General features: G+C 36.1%; 1 protein-coding gene and 2 non-coding genes across 3 annotated transcripts; 2 read left to right on the top strand and 1 right to left on the bottom strand.

The window, feature by feature from the left end:
* Positions 1 to 782: 782 nt before the first annotated feature.
* LOC116111403 lies at positions 783 to 1,574 on the bottom strand. Its single transcript, XM_031397597.1, has 2 exons — positions 1,089 to 1,574; positions 783 to 1,025 (listed from the first exon to the last, which is right to left on the bottom strand). Exons 1-2 carry the CDS (start codon positions 1,572 to 1,574, stop codon positions 783 to 785), a joined length of 729 nt encoding a protein of 242 aa, XP_031253457.1.
* Positions 1,575 to 18,552: 16,978 nt separating this feature from the next.
* LOC116111412 lies at positions 18,553 to 18,659 on the top strand. The gene has a single exon (XR_004125067.1). It is a non-coding gene; the product is annotated as a small nucleolar RNA R71 (small nucleolar RNA).
* A 4,802-nt stretch (positions 18,660 to 23,461) lies between these two features.
* On the top strand, positions 23,462 to 23,568 carry LOC116111405. Its single transcript, XR_004125061.1, has one exon. It is a non-coding gene; the product is annotated as a small nucleolar RNA R71 (small nucleolar RNA).
* Positions 23,569 to 24,981: the final 1,413 nt, after the last annotated feature.

The raw sequence follows: 24,981 nt of genomic DNA, 5'->3' as shown, positions 1-24,981 counted from the left end.
AAGTCTGTATGAATGAGCTGGAGTTTTTTAGATGCTCTCCAGGCTTGGTTTATAGGGAAAGACTGCTTACTCAACTTGCCAAGTTGACAAGCTAGACATACAGTTTTACTCTCCTCTATTTCGGGTAGATTCTGGACCAATTTCTTGGTCTGAATTTCCTTGAGACCTTGATGGTGAAAGTGACCAAGTCTCTTGTGCCATTTCTCAAACTCATCTACCCTTACATTATAAGCTTTATTTTTAGTTCTTTTCAGCTTAATGGGAAAGCTTTTCCCCACCATTTTAACTTTCATCAGCTCACACCCCTTACTGTCTAAAATTTGACAGATTTGATTCTCAAAATGCAAGACATAATTGTTTTCTAACATTTGTCCTACACTTAAAAGACTTTGACTAATTTCGGGTGCATAGAGTACATTGAAAATGAGTTGTGTACCTGTAGAGGTCTAGACTGCAACATCTCCCTTTCCCTTTGCTTCAACATAGTCACCATTTTCAATCTTGATCCTAGACTGATGTGCTGGATTTAATTTGAAAAAATCTTGCAGGTATGGTGTCATATGGTTTGTACATCCACTGTCAACCAACCAGCCTTCATAGCTTGTTGGTGTTGCACTGCAGGAGGCTACAAACAGTTGTTCTGTCCCTTGTTTAGATTGTTGATCATCTATCACCTGTGCTTGCTGTTGGGGCTGCTCTCATTTGTTCTTGCAGACCCTCTCCATATGGCCAAACTATTTGCATGCCCTGCACTATATCCCTGGCCTAAACCAGCATCTTATCTAAGAATGCCCCTTCCTTTTACAGTGAGAGCAAGGTGGATATTCCTTCATCCCACCTGGTTTTCCCCATTGACCATTGCTCATTTCTTTCCCCTTTTTATCACCGGCATATCTCATATTGTTCCCTTGAATTGGTTTGCTTTTGTGAGTTGCCATCATTGCACCCTCACCTACATCTTCTTGCCTCAAGAGCTTTCTTTGCTCTTGTGCTTGTAGCGCATGAACCAGCTCTGTAAGAGTAACCTACCCCATATCCCTTGAGTCCGCAAGAGAGATTTTGGACTCAAATCTTTCAGGCAAGCTTACCAAGACTTTCTCCACCACTCTCCTATTTGTTAACTCCACTCCCAGCAGCCTTATTTTGTTGACAACACTCATCAACCTATCAACATAATCCTTAACCTTCTCTGATTCTTGCATCCTCTGCATCTCAAACTCTCTTCTGAAATTTAGCACCTGCATGTTCCTTGTTGTGTTGCTTCCCATATATTCCTCTCTCAACTTGTCCCATGCCTCATTTGGAGTTTCATATGTCATAATCCTTGTGAATACAAGGTCTGTTACAGCAGCATGGATGTGGGATAAGGCTCTCGGTGCTTTGGCAGCTTCTTCCTCATGCATTCGCGTCTGATTCAGAGTAGGATTTGGTCCCAACGGTGGTGGCTGCATGTTTTGTTCCACATACTGCCACAGCCCTTGACCCCAGAGAAAAACTTTCATCTTTACAACCCATATATGATAATGTTCCCCATTAAACACTGGAGGTGACATCAAGACTGATTGAGCAGCCATTGATTCAGTTTAGATGTTTGAAGCAGGAAAAATAAGAAGGCTGGAACAGAATGTTCTTGAGCTGAGATGGGAGGTCTTCTTGAGCCGAGATGGATGATTGAGTGCAGGAGAAATTTCAGGTTTTTCGAGTGGCTCTGATACCAATTGTTGGGGTTTAGTGCCAATGAATACTAAGAAAAAGATGAAAAAGATTTTGAGTTGAGAGAAAGTCTACTTTCATTACAATGCACATTACAATTTATACAACCAAAAGCTTACTGTTACACCAACTAAAACAGACAATTCATATTTTAAATGTAAAACTAAGGTTTACAACAAATACATCCTTAATCTTAGCTGATTGCACCTAAACATGTCACTAAAAGTCAACCACTCCAGTAGCTCCATTCACGGCAGACAGAGGAGACAGCAATAGTTCTTTGGCGCCAAAAACTGATTCAAAAACCAACTGAATTTCCAACCAAATTTCCAGCAAATTATCATTGTTTCATCACAAAGACCACTCCATTACAAGCTGGGTAAAGGAGTGGATAGATAACGTTGCTTTGTTGACACAAAAAATGCTAAACCGTGTCACCAACTTGGCCATTGTACTTGACTAAGGGCACACGGTGAGGCACGTAGCACATGACTGGTCTAATTTAGTTCATGGCTGCTAGTATACTCCTGAATGGAGCTAAATGATATCATAAGAAAAGTCTCTTCCTTTGAGAGGGGAAATAAACAGATAAAAATCAAATGAAGGTGCAAATCTGTCAGACAGCATACAAAACGTTCAATAGACAACTAGCAAGCATTAATGTTCTACTGTTCAGCACATTCAACGGAAACAGAAAGAGGCCCTTATGATGAAGAACAGGCAAGGTAGATATAGATACTGATGGGTAAGGCCATTTGTAATGTCTGCTCCACCAATCGAGCAATTGTTGTCTGGCTTCTTTAGGCAGCTTCCCTTTTTTCCTCTTCTTCATGAACTCCTCTTTGAGACTACCTAAGTATCCGCTGTACCTGCGTAGAAGCTGACCTTTCAGTTCCTCAGATGAACCATTCCTATCAATAGCCTCAGTAAGAGCTGAAGTCAGCATGAAGCAGCATAAAATTAGTTCATACAAATGAGATCAACAGATTACTGCAACTAGGATCAGATATGCTTGTTAAGATATAATAATTTACATGATCCGGCCATAGAGATGCATCCCAAAAATATGTGTGAATCAAACAGCACACAAAGTAATCTATTAAATCAACAAGCCCCAAAATGGAGATAAATCATTTTACAGAATTGTGTTTCCAAATTTTCTATATTGTTTTCTCATTTGTCTTATCATCTAGAAAATAATAGCAGTTCCAACTTCTCAAAATTCTGAGGCCTCTAAATTACATTTACTAATCACAATAAATGCAACCAAGAACAGACAAAAAAATATTGACACTTTTGGGAAATTACAGTATATTATTATCAACCGTGGGCAGAGACATAAAGTACAGCGGAAAATATGCACTGCTTTCACCAAAACAATCAATAGATATTTGTCAGGTAATATGCTGGGAACTCTACAACTTCGGAAAAGAAAATTAAAAGGAAGAAATTGTTCGCCCTTGTCTCAGATAATAATTGTTGTAAGACCTAACAGATTTTTAATACGCTATATTACATTGCAAAAGATTCAGTTCTTCTACGGTACAAACATCATCTAAACACTATTAGATTTCACCCGATGTTATATCAAGAGAAACGGTGCAGTTTATTAAAAGGTCATCTCAAGTTTAAATTTAATTAAAAGGCTATGAAGTTTTAAAGTGTTAACTAAATAGCCTTATTATTAATTAAGGGTAATTAAACTTGATTAGTGCTTAATTAGGATTAATGAGGTATTATGTAATCTTTTAAAAATTATACTATATTCCCAAAAACCCGAAATTCTTGCAAACAAACCCAAACACCTTCTTTTTCCTCCCACCATTAACGCATCTTTATCTTGGTTGTTGTTTCTTCTTAGCTTCGTCTACATCTTCTTCTTCCTTTGCATCTTCTTCTTCGTCTACATCTTCTTCTTCCTCCTTCCTCTACATCTTCTTCTTCCTCATTCCTCTATATCTACTTGTTCCTCCGCCATTAACACTTTCTTCTTCCTCTACCATTAACATCTTCTCCGCCAAAGATCCTCCTCCTCCTCCTCCTGAAATTTCGTCTAAGTATGTGTATCTCCTTTTTATATTTTATATTTAGATTTACAAAGATTTAATAATTGATGGGGTTTGGGTCATGATTTTGATTTGGTTGTTTTGTGTTTGATGTAATGCAAGTTGAAAGGAGTGAAATTTGTTGAATATTTTCTTGCATTGTGAGTAGCCAGGGGTGATAGCACCGATTGTAGGTGGAGATGGCTGAAAATGTGTTTTGGATCTTATGGATTGCTTAAGCGATTTGGTATAAGTCTGGTCTATGGTACCAGATCGCTTAAGCAATCTGGTATAGGACAGAAAATCGCTTAAGCGATATGGTATATGACAGAAAATTGCTTAAGCGATCTGGTATATGACAGAAGATCGCTTAAGCGATTTGGTATAAGTCTGGTATATGGCAGTAGATCGCTTAAGCGATCAGATATATGGCAACAGATCGCTTAAGCGATCATGCTTATTTGTACTAGATCGCTTAAGCGATGTAGTAAGCGATAGACTTCGGTTAGAAAGTATATTCCATAATGTTTATTTAATATTTACTCCTTTTTTATTATTAATTATTTTTTTGATTTCAATAGAATGTGAAAAGAATACTTCGGTCTTTGCCAATCAGCACCGTACATAAAACAGAAAAATCTATTGTTATTCTATTATTTTTGTTACTTCTTGGCAAGAAAGTAATATAAAAAAATATAATATTAATATAAAATTGAACTCTGCAACCATTTGCTCTGCACTCTGTAGACCAAGGCTAAATAGACGGGATCACTTAAGCGATTAAGGGTAATTTACTTCAATATTTATTTTCCATGTTTATGGACATATGTTTAATATAGCTGTAAAAGAACTAATTTAATTAAAATATAATAACGGTCATGGTCCACTGAACGAATCGTACACCTGATATGTTTAATATAGACGTAAACATTCTACACCATATATGTTTAATATAGCCGTAAAAGAACTAATTTAATTAAAATATAATAACGGTCATGGTCCACTGAACGAATCGTACACCTGATATGTTTAATATAGACGTAAACATTCTACACCATATATGTTTAATATAGCCGTAAAAGAACTAATTTAATTAAAATATAATAACGGTCATGGTCCACTGAACGAATCGTACACCTGATATGTTTAATATAGACGTAAACATTCTACACCATATATGTTTAATATAGCCGTAAAAGAACTAATTTAATTAAAATATAATAACGGTCATGGTCCACTGAACGAATCGTACACCTGATATGTTTAATATAGACGTAAACATTCTACACCATATATGTTTAATATAGCCGTAAAAGAACTAATTTAATTAAAATATAATAACGGTCATGGTCCACTGAACGAATCGTACACCTGATATGTTTAATATAGACGTAAACATTCTACACCATATATGTTTAATATAGCCGTAAAAGAACTAATTTAATTAAAATATAATAACGGTCATGGTCCACTGAACGAATCGTACACCTGATATGTTTAATATAGACGTAAACATTCTACACCATATATGTTTAATATAGCCGTAAAAGAACTAATTTAATTAAAATATAATAACGGTCATGGTCCACTGAACGAATCGTACACCTGATATGTTTAATATAGACGTAAACATTCTACACCATATATGTTTAATATAGCCGTAAAAGAACTAATTTAATTAAAATATAATAACGGTCATGGTCCACTGAACGAATCGTACACCTGATATGTTTAATATAGACGTAAACATTCTACACCATATATGTTTAATATAGCCGTAAAAGAACTAATTTAATTAAAATATAATAACGGTCATGGTCCACTGAACGAATCGTACACCTGATATGTTTAATATAGACGTAAACATTCTACATCATATATGTTTAATATAGCTGTAAAAGAACTAATTTAATTAAAATATAATAACGGTCATGGTCCACTGAATGAATAGTAAACCTAATATGTTTAATATAGACGTAAACATTCTACCCCATATATGTTTAACATAGCTGTAAAAGAACTAATTTAATTAAAATGTAATAACGGTCATAGTCCACTGAATGAATCGTACACCTGATATGTTTAATATAGACGTAAACATTCTACACCATGTATGTTTAATATAGCTGTAAAAGAACTAAGTGAATTAAAATATAATAATGGTCATGGTCCACTGAATGAATCGTACCCCTTATATGTTTGAGATAGAGTTAATCGCTTAACCAATCTAGTGAAATACAATAAAAATAATCCAAATACACTGGATCGCTTAAGAGATTTCATTTCTCGCTTAAGCGATCCTGTGTATTTAGACTTAGTCGCTTAAGAGATTTGATTGTATTTATGTTATCGCTTAAGCGATTCTGTGCTTTTAAACTTGGTCGCTTAAGCGATCACGAACAAGACAGAATCAATAAGTGCCCAGACGCACGATCGCTTAAGTGATTTATTCTATCGCTTAAGTGATCCTTTGCTTTTAACCTTGGTCGCTTAAGCAATTACAAATCGCTTAAGCGATCATGTCCGAGGCAGGATAAACTTCTGCCTAGATGCACAATCGCTTAAGCGATTAAGTGTATCGCTTAAGCGATTCTTCGCTTTTACTATTGGTCGTAAGCGATCATGAACAAGACAATAAATAAGTGTCCAAATGCAGGATCGCTTTAGTATCACTTAAGCGATTCTTCGTTTTTACTGTTGGTCGCTTAAGCGATTCTTCGTTTTTACTGTTGGTCGCTTAAGCGATCATGAATAAGACAATAAATAAGTGCCTAGACGCATGATCGCTTAAGCGATCCTTTGCTTTTAACGTTGGTCGCTTTAAGCAATTTATAATCGCTTAAGCAATCATGTCCGAGGCAAAATCAACTTCTGCCCAGATGCACGATCGCTTAAGCGATCTAAAATCGCTTATACTAAATCGCTTAAGCGATCTTCTGTCATATACCAGATCGCTTAAACGATCATTTGCTTTTACTCTTGGTATGTCCGACGCTTGGAATTTGCGTCGGCATCCTCCTCTTCAGTTTCAATTTCAACTCTTGCCCTCCCTTGTTCCGCCAATAAAATGTCTTCCATTGACACCGTCTCCTCTCCTGGTGGAGCAACTTAAGTCATCGGAAGTTACTTCACCCCAACTTCTTCTTCTCCATTTTTGGTAGACCCAGTGGTGCCTACAATTTGGAGAGTAGATGAGTTTTTTTCTATTTCTTTAAGGATCTCAGCCATTATAACTTAATTGGGAATGGCAAGGAATGACAAAAATGCAAAGAGCAAAGAAATTGAGAAATTGCAGAAAATTGGAAGAAAAAACGAGAGAGAGAAAGGCGTTTGAATCCTGTTGTGACTTGTGAGAAAGAGAAGTTGAGAGAAATGTGTTTTGCCTTTCAAATTTTAAATCAACTTCTCTTTATTATACTCTAACACACAAATGTTCAAATCTTTTCACCCTAATCCTTTTTACTGCTTTAATTATACGTAAGTGTGCCACGTCATATTTTATAACCCAAAAAAAAATCAAAAAGATTTTCATGGCCATTTTGTTAAATGGAAACTTGGGATGGCCTGGAGCTAAATTTTCTCCAAGAGAAACGTATCATACCATTTTTGGAACTAGAGAAGAGATTTCACAGAATGCCTTCATCTCTTCTTTTGAAGCTAGTGCATCAATGAAATGAACAGCCCCAGCATCAGCAAAAGCCCTTGACCTCCAGAGTGCTTCCTCTAAAGTCCGTGCCATAATAACAATGTCAGAGCCACTTGCTTTCCAAGCATCAACTGCCGCTTTTATATGCATCACTGCTTCATCTCTGGACAGCACTTTGCCACGTGTATGACCACATGCTTTGGGAGATGCCTCGCAATAAATAAAAGCCCAAGGAGCATAAAGTTTAAGTTAATATAGTCATGACACTAATTACTAAATTAAAGAAATTTTGTGTAATGACCAAATAACAATACTCATAAACACAAGTAGGAAGAAAAGACTATAAATATCATCCTGAACTTGTCAAAACAAGGTCATTATAGTTATACTTATATTTTTGTCCATATTACCATCTTGTGGACTCAAAATCTTTAATTGCAAGACAATGTTACAAACTTACTCCTCATATATTTATCTATAAATTTATAGTTGTTTTTATTTTGAAATCAGCTCAGGAATATTCATGAGTATAATTAGAACGTATTTTTGAGAAATTTAAGGTCCTCAATTTTCCTAAAACAAAAATTTATCTCGAAAAATAAGTTTTAATTTCTTTGTGACCCAATCATTCTTGTGACCCGGAGGTAGATTCTTTCTATGAACTCTTCAGGTTGTTTTCCTAATGCCTTTTTAACAAATCCAAGGGAAGACCAAGTTCTTCAAATTGGCTATTCTAGGTTTCTATTGTCTAAATTATTTTCCCCTTTTCTCCACACACTACAACAAAAATGGCTTATACATCTTTCCGGCGAAGCTTTTGCCTTAATGAAAAATGGGTGGGAAACTTTTGCCTTAGTGAAATACCAGGTAAGCAAATGTTGTAGGGTTCTTTTATTTTTGTTTTTTTCAACTTAATCCTTAACAATTAATAACTGTCAAGAATCATCCAAAATGTTGAGAAATACTTCAAATTCTTGACAGTTTTGAGAACGGGTGACAGACTATTCGCAAGTGTATAAAATCGTGCAAGTAGTAAAGCTTGAGTAAACAAGTGTCGAACCTCAAAAGAACTACTTACTAAGTACCAAACTAATTTATTTTATTACTATTTAATAAAACAAATTTTTTTTAAATGATTTAATGAAAAATAAATCAAACTAAAAAGTAAACAAAAACAAAATTTTATTAATACTTTAATAAAAAGATTAATATGACTAAACCTAGGACGCAAATTTTACTCTAATTTAATCCTATGCATTGACAATTATTGCTAACCTAATTAAGCTTATTCTAAAGGCTAAACTCCCTAATATTTCACTAACTTTCTCTCGAACAATTAGCGAATTAAACCTTAAGCAACAATCCAAAATATCTCTAAAGTGCATTTAGAAACTAAGAGATCATTAAATTCTATGGAATTTATCAAAACCTCACAGATCGTGGTAACCTATCTCTAGCATTCGCTTAGTCTATGATTTTATTATCTTAGACTAATCAGGTTTCATCTCTCAATCTCAACCCAACCCATTATATCATTCAACTCTTGCATCCATAAGAATTGAAATCATTACACACAACAACAAAACTTAAAATTAATGCTCAATTAAAATTAACAACAATAAAGTCAATACACATTCATAAATTGGGCTACATCTTTAGCCCTAGAAAAGAAATTTAGTTCATAATTGTAGTAATAAAAAACAATCATTGTATTAACAAACATGAGTCCAAGAAAGAAAAATGGAAAAACTTCCCTAATTGTTGAACGAAAACTATAAGAATTCTGATCTCCAAAATAATAGCCACTTTTTCTCCTTTTCTAATCTCCCTAAAAACTAATTAAAGACCCTTATTTATAGTGCTGGCGTTTGGAGGTTAATCATGAAAGAATTAAATGCCTTAAACCATTTAGATTCAGACTAGGAAAATAAAATAACCCAAACAGGCCTGCAATCCATCACTGCAGTGACAGAAACGGTCGTTGTGGCGATTGTTTTTTCTGTCCCACAAGTCTGGAATCTTCATAATTTTGCAAAGTCATCAATATGAACTTTGTAGCTCTCTGAATAAGCTTTCCAATGCCATAAGAATTATCAAATTCTGATTTCTACAGCTCAAGTTATGATCAAAACATTGAAGCTTGCTCATCTTGAAGAATTTCCAAGTTTTAAGTCTCATCTTCAACATATCATAACTTCTTCATTTCAATTCTGATTCGTGTACTGTTTGTCCCTACTCATTACAAATTTCATCAACATCATTCTTCTTCATTAAAATATCATTTATAACCTGAAAATTCAAAATACATCCTGTGATCCCATAAAATGTATTTATGAAGTAATTAACTCAACTTTCACAATAAAAACACATTTTTCCACAAATAATCCAATTGAATCAGTAACAAAATTATGTATTTTCAAACTCTTATCACAACCCCCAACCAGCTTCTTGCTAGTCCCTAGCAAACTAAGCAATGTCTTTAAGCTTGAAAATAAAACGAACAATTAAAACATTGAAACCTATATCTAAACTATCCTAAGTCACTTTTGTAGATTGATAGGATTACATTTAGCATATGTAACAAGCTTTTAAATGCCTAGGCAGCTCTAATTGGATGAGTTAGTCTCGTGAGGGTTTCCAGCGATGATACCCACAAACATCCACAGTAAACTTAACTTAAATCCCAATATATAAAAATAAACATAAAAAGAACAAAAACTAACAAAAATTCTTGGATCAATCATAAAGTTGTCTCAAAAATTGCATATATGCAAAACAAATAGAATAATTAAAAATCGCCTAAACTCACAGACAATACAAACATCAATTCCATTTTCGTTATCGATCCTAGAACATCCATACAATTACAAACCATTAGTCTACAAACCTGGATGGTTTTATGCATAACATTCATAGACGAAATTTTGATCTCAGTATTCGGATTATGACTTATATGTGAATCATAAAATCAAACTCCATAAGCTCACTTTCCAAACCACTCTCCAATATACCTGACAAAACGAGTGGGTAGGGTGGGTATGGGCCAGATCAAACAGGTATAGGCCAAAAAGGACTGATTTCATATGGGTCTAATATTTTGGACTTGTATCCTACCCTATGCGAGTACGGGTCGACCTATGAGTGTCCATTTTTTCTCACTCCAGTTTTCAAATTTTGCAGTTACACCCTACAATGTACAATTTCTACTATTTTCATTTTTTTGCAGTTAGACACGCGTAATCAACTCACTCCATTTAGTTCCCAGTTATGCAAAGATTTGCCTCCAGTTTAACCTTCAAATTTTTGGAGGTTGTGTTATACAAAAAGCTTGCAGATTTCTTAAATCATGAACGTTGAATCACCTAAGAATAAGCAATACATGAATTACGAACTTAATCGGACGGATGGGGATGCATCAGGGAGTTGGATTAACCGTTGTTTTTTTAAAAAGGCTGACAACCTTCGTTTATATGTTAATTTAATATGTTTGTTGTACTTGATTTCATTACTTCACTTTCTCGAAGGTGATGACATCGTAAGAATTTTGACCTCGGATTACGTCTAACTGCTCCAAATCACTTCTTCTTCTTGGGAAGATGAAAGTAATATTTTTATTTTCTTACTTTTGTTATTTTAACAGTATTTTATGTTTCTATAAACACATCCTATGACATTTTATAAGAACTTCTGCGTTTTTTTAAGTGAATTTTTTCTTTTTCAAAAGAATAATACTATACCAACAACTCTATTTTATAAACTTTTTTTTATAACCCTAATGTGGTAGTTTATAATTAATCAGTTCATAACGAGTCTTACATAGGTCTCACTAATTAATTAGGAGCTGACCAATTGTAAGCTACCACGTCAGAGTTGTAAGAGAAAGTTTGTGAGAAATGGTTATTGGTGTAGTATTATTCATTTAAAAAGAAGGCATCCGTAGGCACTCACGGGTATATTCGGTCCAACCGTGTTAAAAAAAGGGTAAGACTGGGTACGGTTCACATGAAAATGGGCCTTAAAATGCTTACCCTTACCCATTTTTAATACGGGTGCCTGCGGGTATAGACCTGTTTCATCAGGTATACTCTCTACTAATGTAGAAATTCACACTATCTTAGATCAATAGATCTTAGTATAGGTTGTAATGTTAGGCCAGAGTATGGGTTCATAAAAGAACGGAAAGAGAATTCAACAAAAATCAATTTAAGAAACTTAATCTTCATTTATTTTTATTACTATCATGCAAAAACACTTCCCTTTTTCACTCAGCAGCTTCCCAACTTTTATCGAGCTCTTTCTTTTCTACAGTAATATAAACCTATTTGCATAATCTCACATCTTCACAATGCTTTCAATGCCCACTTTTCTCCTTTTTTTTTTTTTTTTTTTTTTTTTTTTTAACATGCTTATTAATACATGAAAATGTTACCAATCACCATCTCAAACATGATATGATAGTCAACAGTCAGTTACACTTAACAACAATAGAAAGAAAGCAAAAAACACACACAACCCCACTAATCTTACAAGTACTCCACAACCCTCAACCAATTTCTTATCATAAACTTGGGTTGTAGCAAAACTATACTTCCTCACCAACACTTGCAATAAGCTTAAATTCTAACCAAGTCTCTTAAAGATAAAACGGGGTGAGATTGTGTTTTAGGCTCATAATCAAGATCGGGTAAAAATTAAGCTCAAAGAAAGAAAAACAAAGCTAAATTGTGTTTGAAAAGGCTTAAAGGGTTAACTAGCATTGATAATAAAAAGGGTCGGCTTGAAATATTCAATCAGTCCAAAAATAGCCTAAATCATTTCCTAAGCAATGCAAACTCTAGGATTTCGCCTCGAGTGATTATCAAATAAGTTCTAGAGTTTGTTGAGATCGCAAAAATGTCCATGAAAACTTCACACATAAAATGTCTCTAAGTAAGTAAACTTAATTACTTTCAATCCACAAACTGCTAGGGTCTCAAACTAAATGTCATTAACATTCACAATCATCCATAATTAAAGGAAAAAATTAATGCCCTCTACTTATTACATGTTATTGCAATTACATTCATATCATAGATATATAAATTAATCCAAGAGATTACTCACCAAAAAAAAAAAAATCTGCTCCTTAAATCCATGTCCATAATTTGCACAAAGGTGCAAATTCCTACCCCTAACCTTAAAATCAACATTGTCCCCAATGTACAAATGTAAACAAAAGGAAAAAAAGAAAAAAAAAAAGTTAACCTCTTTTGCAATAGTGAAGTGCGAATAAGCGTGAAAGTTTAACCACTTTTCTCATTTCATTCTATCATTGAAATCAAATTCCTGCAAAATAAAGAGACTTTCAGTGTACCTTATCAGCAACACACATCACTAGTTAAATTTATAATTTAGAGTAACAAACACAATATCAACATCATTTAACTAGATGGAAAGAACTAAGGACACCTAAAAACTAACACCTGCAACAATAACAAATTAATTAATTAAAGAAAAAAATTCGAAATAAAATAAGAAACAACTTGGGTTACCTCCGAGAATGTTTTATTACTCAAAAGGTAGGATTACCTCCGACCACCAATCGACATGTCCACTAATTCACAGCCCTCAAACGCGTACCTTTCTTATTTTAGGATACCATAAATGCGGGGGAGATTCGTTTAAGGAGTACGTGGCATTGTTATACCCAAGGTCGCCAAGTACTGCTAGACAATTTTTAAGGCGGGTTCTGGTTTCCAGTCGGTATACCCTTAAACTAGGTAGAATTGGTTTTTTTTAATTTTTCAACAATTGAATTGAAAATGAGGCGACTACCTCTTTTGTTTTTATTCTTTTCTCTCAACCCCAAACTATTCTTTTGGCCTCTTCATCATTTTTCTTCTCTCAACCCCCAAACTATTCTTTTGCTCATTCGTACACTCTTCCCGTTCTTTGTTTTGAACTAGGACCGAATTCTCCTAAGGGTACGATAAAGTGTTTAGGGTAAAAGGATTTGAAAAATTTGTTGTTTTCCAAGAAAAATAAAGCAATAAAATTCATATGGCTTGAAAGGGTGACTAGGGAAAATTTCATTCATGGGTTGGCTAGAAAGGCTCAAATGTTCCGAAAAATGCCTAAATCATATCCTCAACTATGTCTAATCCTAGAATTTCGCTTCAAGCACTTCTCAACTAGGTTCTAGAGTCCACCAACATTATCAAGACTTTACCTAACCACATAAAATGAATCTAAGCATGCCGAAAAAATGAAAATGGTGGTTGAACCACTCAACAAACCTCAATCAAAATCCAGTCAATAAACATAAACTTGAAGCAATGCTTAACATTTCTCAACAATAAAAATTCAAGAGCCTTATTCTCATCATTGATTTATACAATTCATCATCGGCAAAAACGAAACAAACAAAAGAAACAAATAACAAAAATAAATTTTTATTTTTCAATCAGTTTAAGGTGTACATGGCGTTGTTAAACCTGAGGTCGCCAAGTGCTACTAGGCAGTTTTTAAGGCGGTTACTGGTTTCCAGCCAATATACCCTTAAACTCGGTTTTAATTCTATTCCCTACCCCCAAACTAAACATGACATTGTCCTCAATGTTCCATTATGCACAATCAGGAATAGAGAATAATAAAACAATAAAGGTATGAGAATTCTCCCTGGTAATCCATGCATGTCGCTCCACAATGAACACCCGGTCTCGGACTTTTCATCATCCAAAATCTGTCAAAACAATTAAACTGTGGTGTCCTTTATGTTAGCACAATTCACAACTAACTTGAAAATATTACAACCTAATCTCGTCCTTTTAACAACTACAAATTAAAACAACAACTAAATAACTAACAAAATAAACAAAATTCAAAACCAAAATAAACTGAGTTTAATGTTTCAAGTGGACACGAAATTAAATGAAAACTATTAAACAAAACAGGTGCTCTGGTTCAATCTTCTTCTTCATCTTCTTCTTCTTTTTCCTCGTCTTCCTCTTCTTCCTCGTCTTCCTCTTCTTCCTCGGAGCCCATCCACTCATCCGAGTTCCAGTCGACCCATTGGTATGCTGAAGTGTCAACATTAAGCTCCTTGAAGCTATTTATCAGTAGCTCATGCATCCTTTCAGTCCGCTCCATCATCCAATCCTGACGTCTCTTCATATATTTCATCAGGCCCATCATTTCCTGCATCATCTCTTTTTGTGTACTTGTGGAGCTGGATGATGTGGCAAGGCTTGTTCTCTGCCTTTTCACCCCTGCTCTTGGTTGGGCAGATTTCGTTTGGTCAAGGTGTTTCTTGTAATAATCTGAATCTAGAGTTGGAGCAGCATGAATACGCTGCTCGTCATCCTGAACCTTGACCCCAGCTTTTAGGCATAAGGCTGTGATGAGATGCAGGAAACCGTAACTTCCTTGCCCCGGTTTTGCTGCTAGCTTAATGCTGTTAAAAATCATGTCCCCCACATCAATACTCTTCCCTGTGGCAATCGAATAGAGCAGCACTGCCTTCTCGTGAGTCACGGTACTGTAGTGCGATTTCGGCATTAGTCTCACACAGATAAAGTATTGCCACAGCCGAGCCATTGGTGTCAACTGCGTGCCCTTAAGAGTATTTTTCTGTTTCTTGGACACTGCCCACTCTGCACCCGGTTTTGCAATAACTGGAAGGATTAAGCCGTCATCAATCCGTGATCTCTTGAACTACACATACTCATCACTGAGGATTTCCGGCAAATGAAAGAGATCATTGATTTCCTTCCCCGTAAAAGGCACTTCCTCCCCTCTTACAAAAACAGTCTCTTCTTTACACTTCGGGAGATTGGCATAGAACTCTCTTACCAGAGGCTCAACAGCCAACTGCTTAGGAGCTCGCAAAAACATGTCCCACTGTCTCCCTCTACTCCAGTCAAAAGACTGAGTAGCAGTTAAACCGCGCTCCGGAATAATCCATTTATCATTTCTTTGAATTGCCGCCTCATACCTTTTGTGGGCCTCATCATTCACAAACCGGTTGTCAATACTCTTCCCCTTGCTCTTACTCTTGCCCTTGTACGGTTGCTTAATTTTCGGAGCCATTTTTCCAAATGAAATTCCAATCCAAAATTTCAACCCCAAAAATTCAGACCTAATTCTACACAGCCACTTCAAACCTACAAAAACAACCCACATTTCCAAAAATTTGCAATTCACCCCCAAACTACAAATTTTTCAATTTCACACAAACACTCCAAAAGTTCAACACCCACACTCCTAACAATCAGTTACTGCACAAACCACTCTTCTTCAATCACAATCACAACTCAAAATCACCAAACAATTCTCAATTCAATCGCAACAAAATTCTCAGATCTATGCTTAGAAACTTGAAATTTTTCGAAACAAAGATTTGGGTTATTGAGATCTTACCAAAATGAAGGAGTGTGCACCACCAATTGAACCGGAAACGACCCAGATTGGAAAGCCCCAAATTTTTGATCCAAAAATTTTCGTGAAATTTTCGCGAAAATTGTTGTTGAAAAGGGTTGTTTTGGTGTTTAGGGATGTTGTGGAGTAAGAAATTTGGTTGGAAAAACAAAATGGAAGCAAAGAATGAAAGTTTGAAAAATTTTCTCTCAACTCAAAATGCAAGGCGGCGTGAAAATGAAAAAGGTAGCGAGTATTTATAGAAAAGCTTCGTCGCCACAGCGAAGAAGAAACTTCACCGTGGTGACTTTCTTCGTTCATACCCTAAAAAAATTTCCAGGTTTCGCGCAACGAGAAAAATTCTTCGCTGGGCGAAACCTTCCCGGGATCAGGCTTTCTTCGCCCCGACGAAATGCCTTAGCCAAATTTTCACAAAATTAAAATCACATTCTTCGCCGCGGCGCTAACTCTTATTTTCAGTTTTCTTCCACCGCGGCGAAGAAATTTACTTCGCCCCGGCAAAGTCTGAAACATTTTCATACCTTTTCTTTGGCTAACGACTTCACCTAAAACACCCAAAAACAAAACATAAAATTTTATACAAATTCAAATGAAATTAAACAAAATCGAACGACCAAAATGAAAAGCAAAAAGTTAAAACAATTGGGTTGTCTCCCAAGAAGCCTGTTTATAGTCGAAAGCTCGACTCTCTCATCCTTTAATCAGCCCGACTATCCAAGTACATCACATCCTGGAAATTTCCCTTGTACTAGAGCTTCAATTGCTGAGATCTTTTTCACACAGTGCTTTGTGAAAGTTTCACCACCCATTTCCACTCTTGGTCACTACTTTGGTAGCTCGATTTTTCTCACTCACTGCTTCTGTTTTCGTTTCTTAACTTCACCCTTTGATCCCGGTTACCCTGCCTTATTCAAACTCAAACTCAACTGGGCTCGTCTAGGAATTTTGTGCAACCTCTACCGTTGTCCTCACTTCCGAACTTATTCGGTTTTCACATGCAGTTCTTAATTCTACCTTAAGATTATTCAGTTGGCAAGGCTCAACTCTTGTGATTTACCACATCGATTTTTAGGCATGACTTTTGTTTAGGTGGGCTTTCATTGATTCAAGGACATTAAATGTTATTTCTTCATCTTGCATCCTCATGATCAACTTCCCTTCTTGAACGTCAATTAACGCTCTTCCGGTGGCTAGGAACGGTCGTCCTAGGATAAGAGGGATCTCTTTGTCTCTCCATGTCCAAACAAGAAATCCGCAGGAAAAATAAACTTGTCCACCTTAATCAACACATCTTCCACAATGCCCCTCGGATGCTTTATTGATCGATCTGCAAGTTGCAAGCATATGGTTGTCGGCTTAACTTCACCAATTCCTAGTTTCCTGAAAACAGAAAAAGGCATAAGGTTAATGCTAGCACCTAGGTCACATAAAACTTGATCAAAGGTGATATCTCCTATAGTGCAGGGGATAGTAAAACTCCCTGGATCTTTGAGTTTCGGGGGCAGCTTCTTCTGGAGAATGGCACTGCACTTCTCCGTAAGCATCACCGTTTCCTCATCTTCTAGCTTCCTCTTGTTCGATAAAATTTCTCTAAGAAATTTCGCGTAGCTCGGCATCTGTTGCAATGCATCTGCAAAAGGAATGTTAATCTACAGTTTTTTAAAAACATCAAGAAATTTAATAAACTGCTTATCCTGATTTTCTTTTCTAAGTCTCTGAGGAAAGGGTACAGGTGGTGTGTGATGTGCCAACTCTGGTGGGATTTTAGGGAATGGCAATTTCTCTTCCCTTTTCTTTTTCCCTTCTTCTTGCTTTTGCTCATCTTTACTTAGGCTGGGTGGTTTCTCTTCCGCTTCAATTTCTTCATCAATTTCCTCATCAGAATCTTCATTTTTCTTTGACGAAGTTTCCTCTTTCCTTGGATCTCTCACCTCTTCTAAAACTCTTCCACTTCTCAACGAAATTGCATTTACTTGCTCACGTGGGTTAGTTACTGTATTGCTTGGTAGAGAACCCTGCGGTCTATCATTAAGCTTCTCAGCCAATTGGCCCATCTGTACCTCAAGATTTCGAATGGACGCCCCTTGGTTTCTAAAATTTGTCCTCGTCTCATTCATGAAACCTGTGGTCTCTTGCATGAATTTACCAAACATATCCTCCAACTTCGTCACTCTTTGATCTCCCGGTTGATTGGTCACCCTTGGTTGGTTATTTGGAATTGGCCTCTGGTTCCATTGGTTATTTTGCTGGTTCTGATTTCCCCAAGCCAGATTTGGATGATTTCTCCACCCTGGGTTGTATGTGTTGGAGTATGGATTGTTCGGTTGTCTCTGATTTCTTGCCAAGTAATTCACTTGCTCCGTTGATGAAGATGACGAAGCAAATGTGTTTCCAACTTGACACTCGCTGCTCACATGGTTTCCTGCACAAAAATCACATGTTAGTTGAGGTGCTTGTATAGAGTTTACCTGCATAGTTCCCAACTGTTTTTGAAGTGCAGTGAGTTGGGCTGAGATGGCTGTGAAGGCATCAACTTCATGAAGACCCGAAGATTTCCTTGTTGTTACTCTCTCATTTGGTCTTTGATAGTTGTTGCTTGCCAAAACCTCAAGCAACTCATATGCCTCCTCTGGTGTCTTATTCTGCAAGGCCCCTCCTGAAGCTGCATCCACCATGGTTTGCACATTACCCATCAAACCATTGTAAAATGTTTGGACTTGAAGCCAAACTGGCAAACCATGGTGTGGACACTTCCTCATTAACTCCTTGTATCTCTCCCAAGCCTCATACAATGACTCGGACTCTTCTTGTAGAAATGATGTGATATCATTTCTCAATTTCGCTGATTTAGCTGGAGGAAAAAACTTGGTCAGGAATTTCTGTGCTAGATCATTCCACGTTGTTATTGTTCTCGGTGGTAATGACATTAACCACCCCTTGGCTTTATCTCCCAATGAGAATGGGAATAACCGCAGCCTAATAGCATCATCCAACACTCCATTTGACTTGAAGGTGTCACAAATTTCCAAGAAATTTGCAATGTGCTAATTCGGATCTTCCTTCAAATCACTGTTGAATCTAACCGACTGCTGGATCATCTGGATGATTGCCGGCTTGATCTCAAAATTGTTTGCTTGCACTGTAGGTCTAGTGATACTCGACCCACTACCATTCACTGTGGGAACTGAAAATTCCCTTAGTGTTCTATTTTCTTGCTCAGCCATTTCAACAACTACTTCTTCAGCTTCTTCAGCAAGATTTTCTCTTTCTCTTCTCTCTCTGTTTCATCTTCTCACGGTTCTCTCAAGCTCAAGGTCAACAGGAACCACTGGTTGACGTCTTGCTCTTCGCATAAACTGAAACGAACAAAAGTGAAGGAAAGTGAGATCTCAATTCTAATGAAAATTAAAAACAAAAATAAAAAACTTCAATCTAGCTAACTAAAGAAAAACTCAATGTTAACTTAAAACAGTCCCTGGCAATGGCGCCAAAAACTTGATGCGTGTTTCTTACAACATGCAAAATGTAGCAAGTATACTAGTTGCTCAAGTAATAAAATGATGAGTAGAGTATTGTTCCCACGAGGATTGTTAGCAAAGCACTGAGTTTCCTAATGTTATCAAGTTGAAGCAATCGAATTCTTTGGATTGGTGGGAGCAAATTCTAATTAAAAACAACAATGAATTTTAAACTAAGATTAAAACTTAATTAAGTAAGAAATATGAAAACACGGATGATCAATTCAAGTAAAACGGGTAGGGTTTTGACTTCATTTGGATTTTTATGGGTTAAATCTAAAAATTACACTACATTCACATTCATACACAATGGTTGTAAATCGAACTCACTAATATGTTAAACATACCCTCTCGGGCTATATAATCCTAAACATCCTTATTAACCTTCCGCACCCAACAAATTGAAGATTAATAATTCCAAACTCATTAAGCAAAAGAATCCTATAATGATTTCATTAATTCTTGAATCTATCTCTAGCATCCAATACTATAATGGTGATCACCCAAGAAGCCTAACATGATTCATTTCTCAATCTCACCATGTTCATCACATATAGCATTAAAAATCAGAGTAACACACAACCAAAGCATATTCATATGAAAATAACACAATCAAACCCATAACCCATTTAAAATCCAAACTACCATCAATACCCTAACCCAAAATAGATTAGTTCATAGCTAAATCAATAATACAAAAACGAAAATCGGAAATAAACAAGTTTAACATAATGAAACTGAGATAAAAGATTAGAAATCTCCCCAAAAGATGAATCCTCTAGTTAGAAATCGAGTCTTCTCCCTCTAACAAACCAAATCGCTCAAAGTTTTTCTCCGAAAAATGCAAAAGTAGCTAACCCTAAAAAAAATAAGACTCTTGGGCAAAAGGCTAAGGTTTTCTTTTATACTTCGTCCAAATAACCCAGCCAAAACACGCACAGAACGAAACTGTGCGTTTAACAAAACTGAAAATAATGACTGTCGCTGCGACGAAGAGTGAAGCAGACATGCTCGTCCCTGGCTTACTTCGCCGCGGCGAAGACATTTCCTTCGCCGGGGCGAAGCTTCTTGAAAAGTTCTGAAATTACATAACTGCCACTCTGCTTGCTTCTTCGTTTGATTCTTCGATTCTCGGTGCTCTCCCTTGGGATCAAGCTTCATCGTGCTTTATCCTGCTTCGGAACTCTCCTATCTTCTAAGATCCGCTAATTTCTGAGTCAAAAATATCCAATTTTGTCCTTATTTGCTCAAAATATCCATTTTAACCTGAAACATGAAAAGTAAAGAATTAAGCAACAATTCAGGTCAAAATGCACTAGAAAGTACCTGAAATCCGACAAAAAGGTCTAATGAAAAGTGTAATATTAACGGATTATCAATAGATTACCTTGAAGATTACGAGGGAATGTTATACCAATAAGTTTCATTAGATTAGTAGGTATAAATAATTAGGATTTTTGGTTGGGAAGAATAAAATATTATCGATAGAGGCTTTTACTGAATTGCCCTTCCTTTTTAATATCATTATAATAATAATAATAATAATAATAATATTATTATTATTATTATTTAAATAAATTCCTTTAACCCCCTATATTTTAGAATTTAGCTAAAACACCCCCAACAACAAAGTTTAAATTTTAACAAAATGCCCTTAGTCACCCAAGACCACCACTGACTACTGGCCACTAACGTTAGTCACCAAAAATGCTGACCACCAGCGTTAGTCACCAAAACAGCTAGCCGTGTATTGTTTTGGCTATTTTTGGCCAGATCGAAGGCCAAAAACAACTAGATTGCCATGGATCTGGTTGAAAACGACCACAAATGGTTGATCTATTCTGGCTAAAAATAGCCAGATCCATGACGATCTGGCCGTTTTTAGCCTTCAATTTGGTCGGAAATAGCCAGATCAATACATGGCGGACCAGATTCCACTGATCGTGTATGAATATGGTGACTATTTTCGGTGGCCGATAGTGGTGGCGGGCGACCAGCGGTAGTCTTTGGTGTTGGGGGTAATTTGTTAACTTTTAAACTTTTTGTGGCTGGGGTGTTTTAGCTAAATTCTAAAATGTAGGGGGTTTGGGGATTATTATTTGATTGACATTTGAGGGCAATTGTGTCTAGAATGGTATTTAATTAAGGGTAAAATGGGTATAAAATTAAGATTACCCCAGTAATATTTAAATACCACCCCCTGAGGAGGTAATCTGATTACCCCTTATTTAACCCATAGTAATCACTATTGGTATTGAAAGATTACCGAAATCTTTTATTACTTGACAACCGAACAATGGAATGTCTGGAATTAAAGATAGATTACCAGAGTTGTCTTTCCAAAGCCCTAACCAATCACACCCTAGGGGTGAACTGGGGTAGTTTTCTTCTAATTTTTTATTCACTATGTTATCAAGGACACTAATCTCAAAGCATGTGTCTAAGTCAAATGGACGCTTCGTGGCATCAAAAATATTGAACTCTACTTGCTCATCTTTTACCCTTAAGATTAGTTTCCCTTGATGAACATCTATCAGTGCTTTGCCCGGTTGCTAGAAAAGGTCTTCCTAGGATTAAAGGTATTTCCCTATCTTCCTCCATGTCTAACACTATGAAATCTACCGGGAAAATTAGTTAATCTACCTTAATCAAGACATCTTCTACCACCCATTTAGGATATGTTATTGATCGATCTGCCAATTGGAGAGACACGGTAGTTGGCTTAACTTCTCCCAATCCAAGTTTCCTGTAGATAGAAAATGGCATTAAATTAATTCTTGCCCCTAAATCACATAAAACTTTGTCAAAATAACAACTACCAATAATACAAGGGATAGTAAAACTCCCTAAATCTCATAGTTTTAACAGTAGTTTTATTTGAATTGGTGCACTGCACTCCTCTGTTAGCATTACTTTCTCATGTTCCTCAAATCTTCTTTTATGCATGAGGACCTCATTCAGAAACTTGGCATATTTGGGCATCTGCTCTAACATATCAACAAAAGGAATATTAATATGCAAGCTTTGAAGAATGTCAATAAACTTACCAAATTGCTTGTCAAGCTTCTAATTCTTCAATCGGTGTGAGTACGAAATGGTGGGTTCTTTTTTCTCCTTGGCTTGATGACTTGAAGATGCATTCAGATTCACGGTTGCTGTGGTGACTAATTTCCTTGCCGCGGAGATAAACATCATCTTTTAAAGTTTTGGGAACAATTTCACAGTCGCCGTAGTGACCATTTTCCTCGCCATGGCGATAGTCATCAACAAAGCCGTTTTCTTCAAAATTTTCACGATTGTCATGGCGATCATCAATCTTTTCTTCTTCAAAGTTTTTCTCTCTTTCTTGCATCCATTTTTCATCATTTGAATGCTCTAAGGTTTTTCCACTCCTCAAGGTGATTGCATGAATTTGTTCCTTAGAGTTCTTCTCTATATCGCTCGGTAAAACTCCTTGAACTCTTCCTGCTATCATGTTATGGATTTGCCCCATTTGAGTCTCAAGATTTCCGATAGAGGCTAATTGATTTTGGGCAAAGATTTCATTCTTTTCAAACCTCTTGCTTGTCTCTTCAATGAACTTGGTAAACACATTCTCCAAGTTAGATTTTGGCTCTTGAGCTTGAAAACCAGCAGGTTGTTTATGTTCATTGTGGTTGCTCCATGAGAAGTTTGGATGATTGCACCATGCTGGAGTGTATGTGTTAGAGTATAGATTCCCTAGCTCTCTTTGAAAATTGTTGACATAATTTGCTTGTTGAGGTGGACCAAATGGATTCCCTACTTGAGAATCTCTTGACATATGATTCCCTGTACAAAATTCACAAGTTAGAGAAGAAGATTCAATAGCATTTACCTTTACAGCAACTCCTAATTTCTTTTGGATGGCTGAAAGTTGAGCAGCCAATGCGGTGTAGCCATCAACTTCGTGCACTCCCGTTGCTTTCCTTGTTGAATTTCTCTCCAAAGTCCTCATGTAGTTATTGCTCGCCATCACCTCAATCAAATTGTAAGCTTCCTCCGGTGTTTTATTATTCAAGGCTCCTCCACTGGTAGCATCTATTATGGCTTGTATGTTTGGTAGCAACCCTTGATAGAATGTTTGCACTTGCGACCAGATTGGCACACCATAGTGAGGGCACCTCCGTAAGAGATCCTTATACCTTTCCCATGCTTCATACAATGACTCCATGTCTTGTTGGTAGAAATTGGTAATCTCATTTCTCATCTTGGCAGACTTGGTAGGTGGAAAATATTTAGTAAGGAATGCTTGAGCTAACTCGTTCCATGTCGTGACGCTCCAAGATGGTAGAGAAATCAACCAAGCCTTAGCTTTATCCCGAAGAGAGAATGGGAAAATCCTTAGCCTAATTGCATCATCAGATACTCCATTATGCCTGAATGTGTCGCATAACTCTAGAAAATTAGCGATATGCAAGTTGGAATCATCATTAGGCAACCTTACAAATTGGACTGATTGTTGAATCATTTGAATAATTGCTGGCTTGATCTCAAAATTATTCGCTTGAACTAGTGGTCTCCTGATGCTAGAATAGCACCGATCAACAGTAGGACTAGAATAGTCTTTCAATGCTCTTTGAACCACTGCTACTCCACCCATTGCATTTTCTCCCAAATTATCCTCATTCTCATTCTCTTGATTTTCCATATTGTGATTTATAATTCTCCTGTTAGCCATTGATTTTTCTAAGTTAGCTTGCCCCTTTTCTTTTCTCAATTGTTTAGCCGTTCTCTCGATCTCAAAATCAAAGGGATTAAGATCACCACCACCTTTAGAACGTAAACTCTCCAGGATCTAAATAAAAGAAACAAACTCAAAAAAATAAAATAAAAATTAATTAACCTATGAGCAAAAATAAAACAAATCAAATTAGCAACTAAATATTTCGTATTGATATTGGTAAAAAAAAAATTAGCTCTCCGACAACGGCGTCGAGAACTTGACAATCTATTTGTAAGTGCACGAAATCATGCAAGTAGTAAAGCTCGAGTAAACGAGTGTCGAATCCTAAAAGAACTACTTATCAAGTACCAAACTAATCCATTTTATTACTATTTGATAAAACAAAATTTTATGAATGATTTAATGAAAAACAAAACAAACTAAAAACTAAACAAAAACAGAATTTTATTAATACTTTGATAAAAAGGTCAATATGACTAAACCTAGGGCACAAATTTTACACCAATTTAATCTTATGCATTGACAATTATTGCTAACCTAATTAAGCTTATTCCAAAGGTCAAACTCCCTAATATTTCACTAACTTTCTCTCGAACAATTAGCAAATTAACCTTTAAGCAACAACCCAAAATATCTCTAAAGTGCATTTAGAAGCTAAGAGATCATTAAATTATATGGAATTTACCAGAACCTTACAGATCGTGGTAACCTATCTCTAGCGTTCGCTTAATCTATGATTTTATTACCTTAGACTAATCAAGTTTCATCTCTCAATCTCAACCCAACCCATTATATCATTCAACTCTCGGATCCATAAGAATTGAAAGCATTACACACAACAACAAAACTTAAAATTAATGCTCAATTAAAATTAACAACAATAAAGTCAATACACATTCATAAATTGGGCTACATCTATAGGCCTAGAAAAGAAATTTA

Source organism: Pistacia vera, unplaced genomic scaffold (assembly GCF_008641045.1).
Source record: "Pistacia vera cultivar Batoury unplaced genomic scaffold, PisVer_v2 Contig634, whole genome shotgun sequence".
Lineage (NCBI taxonomy): Eukaryota > Viridiplantae > Streptophyta > Magnoliopsida > Sapindales > Anacardiaceae > Pistacia > Pistacia vera.
Note: the sequence above shows the minus strand (reverse complement) of the source record. Positions and strands in the feature narration are given on the sequence as shown.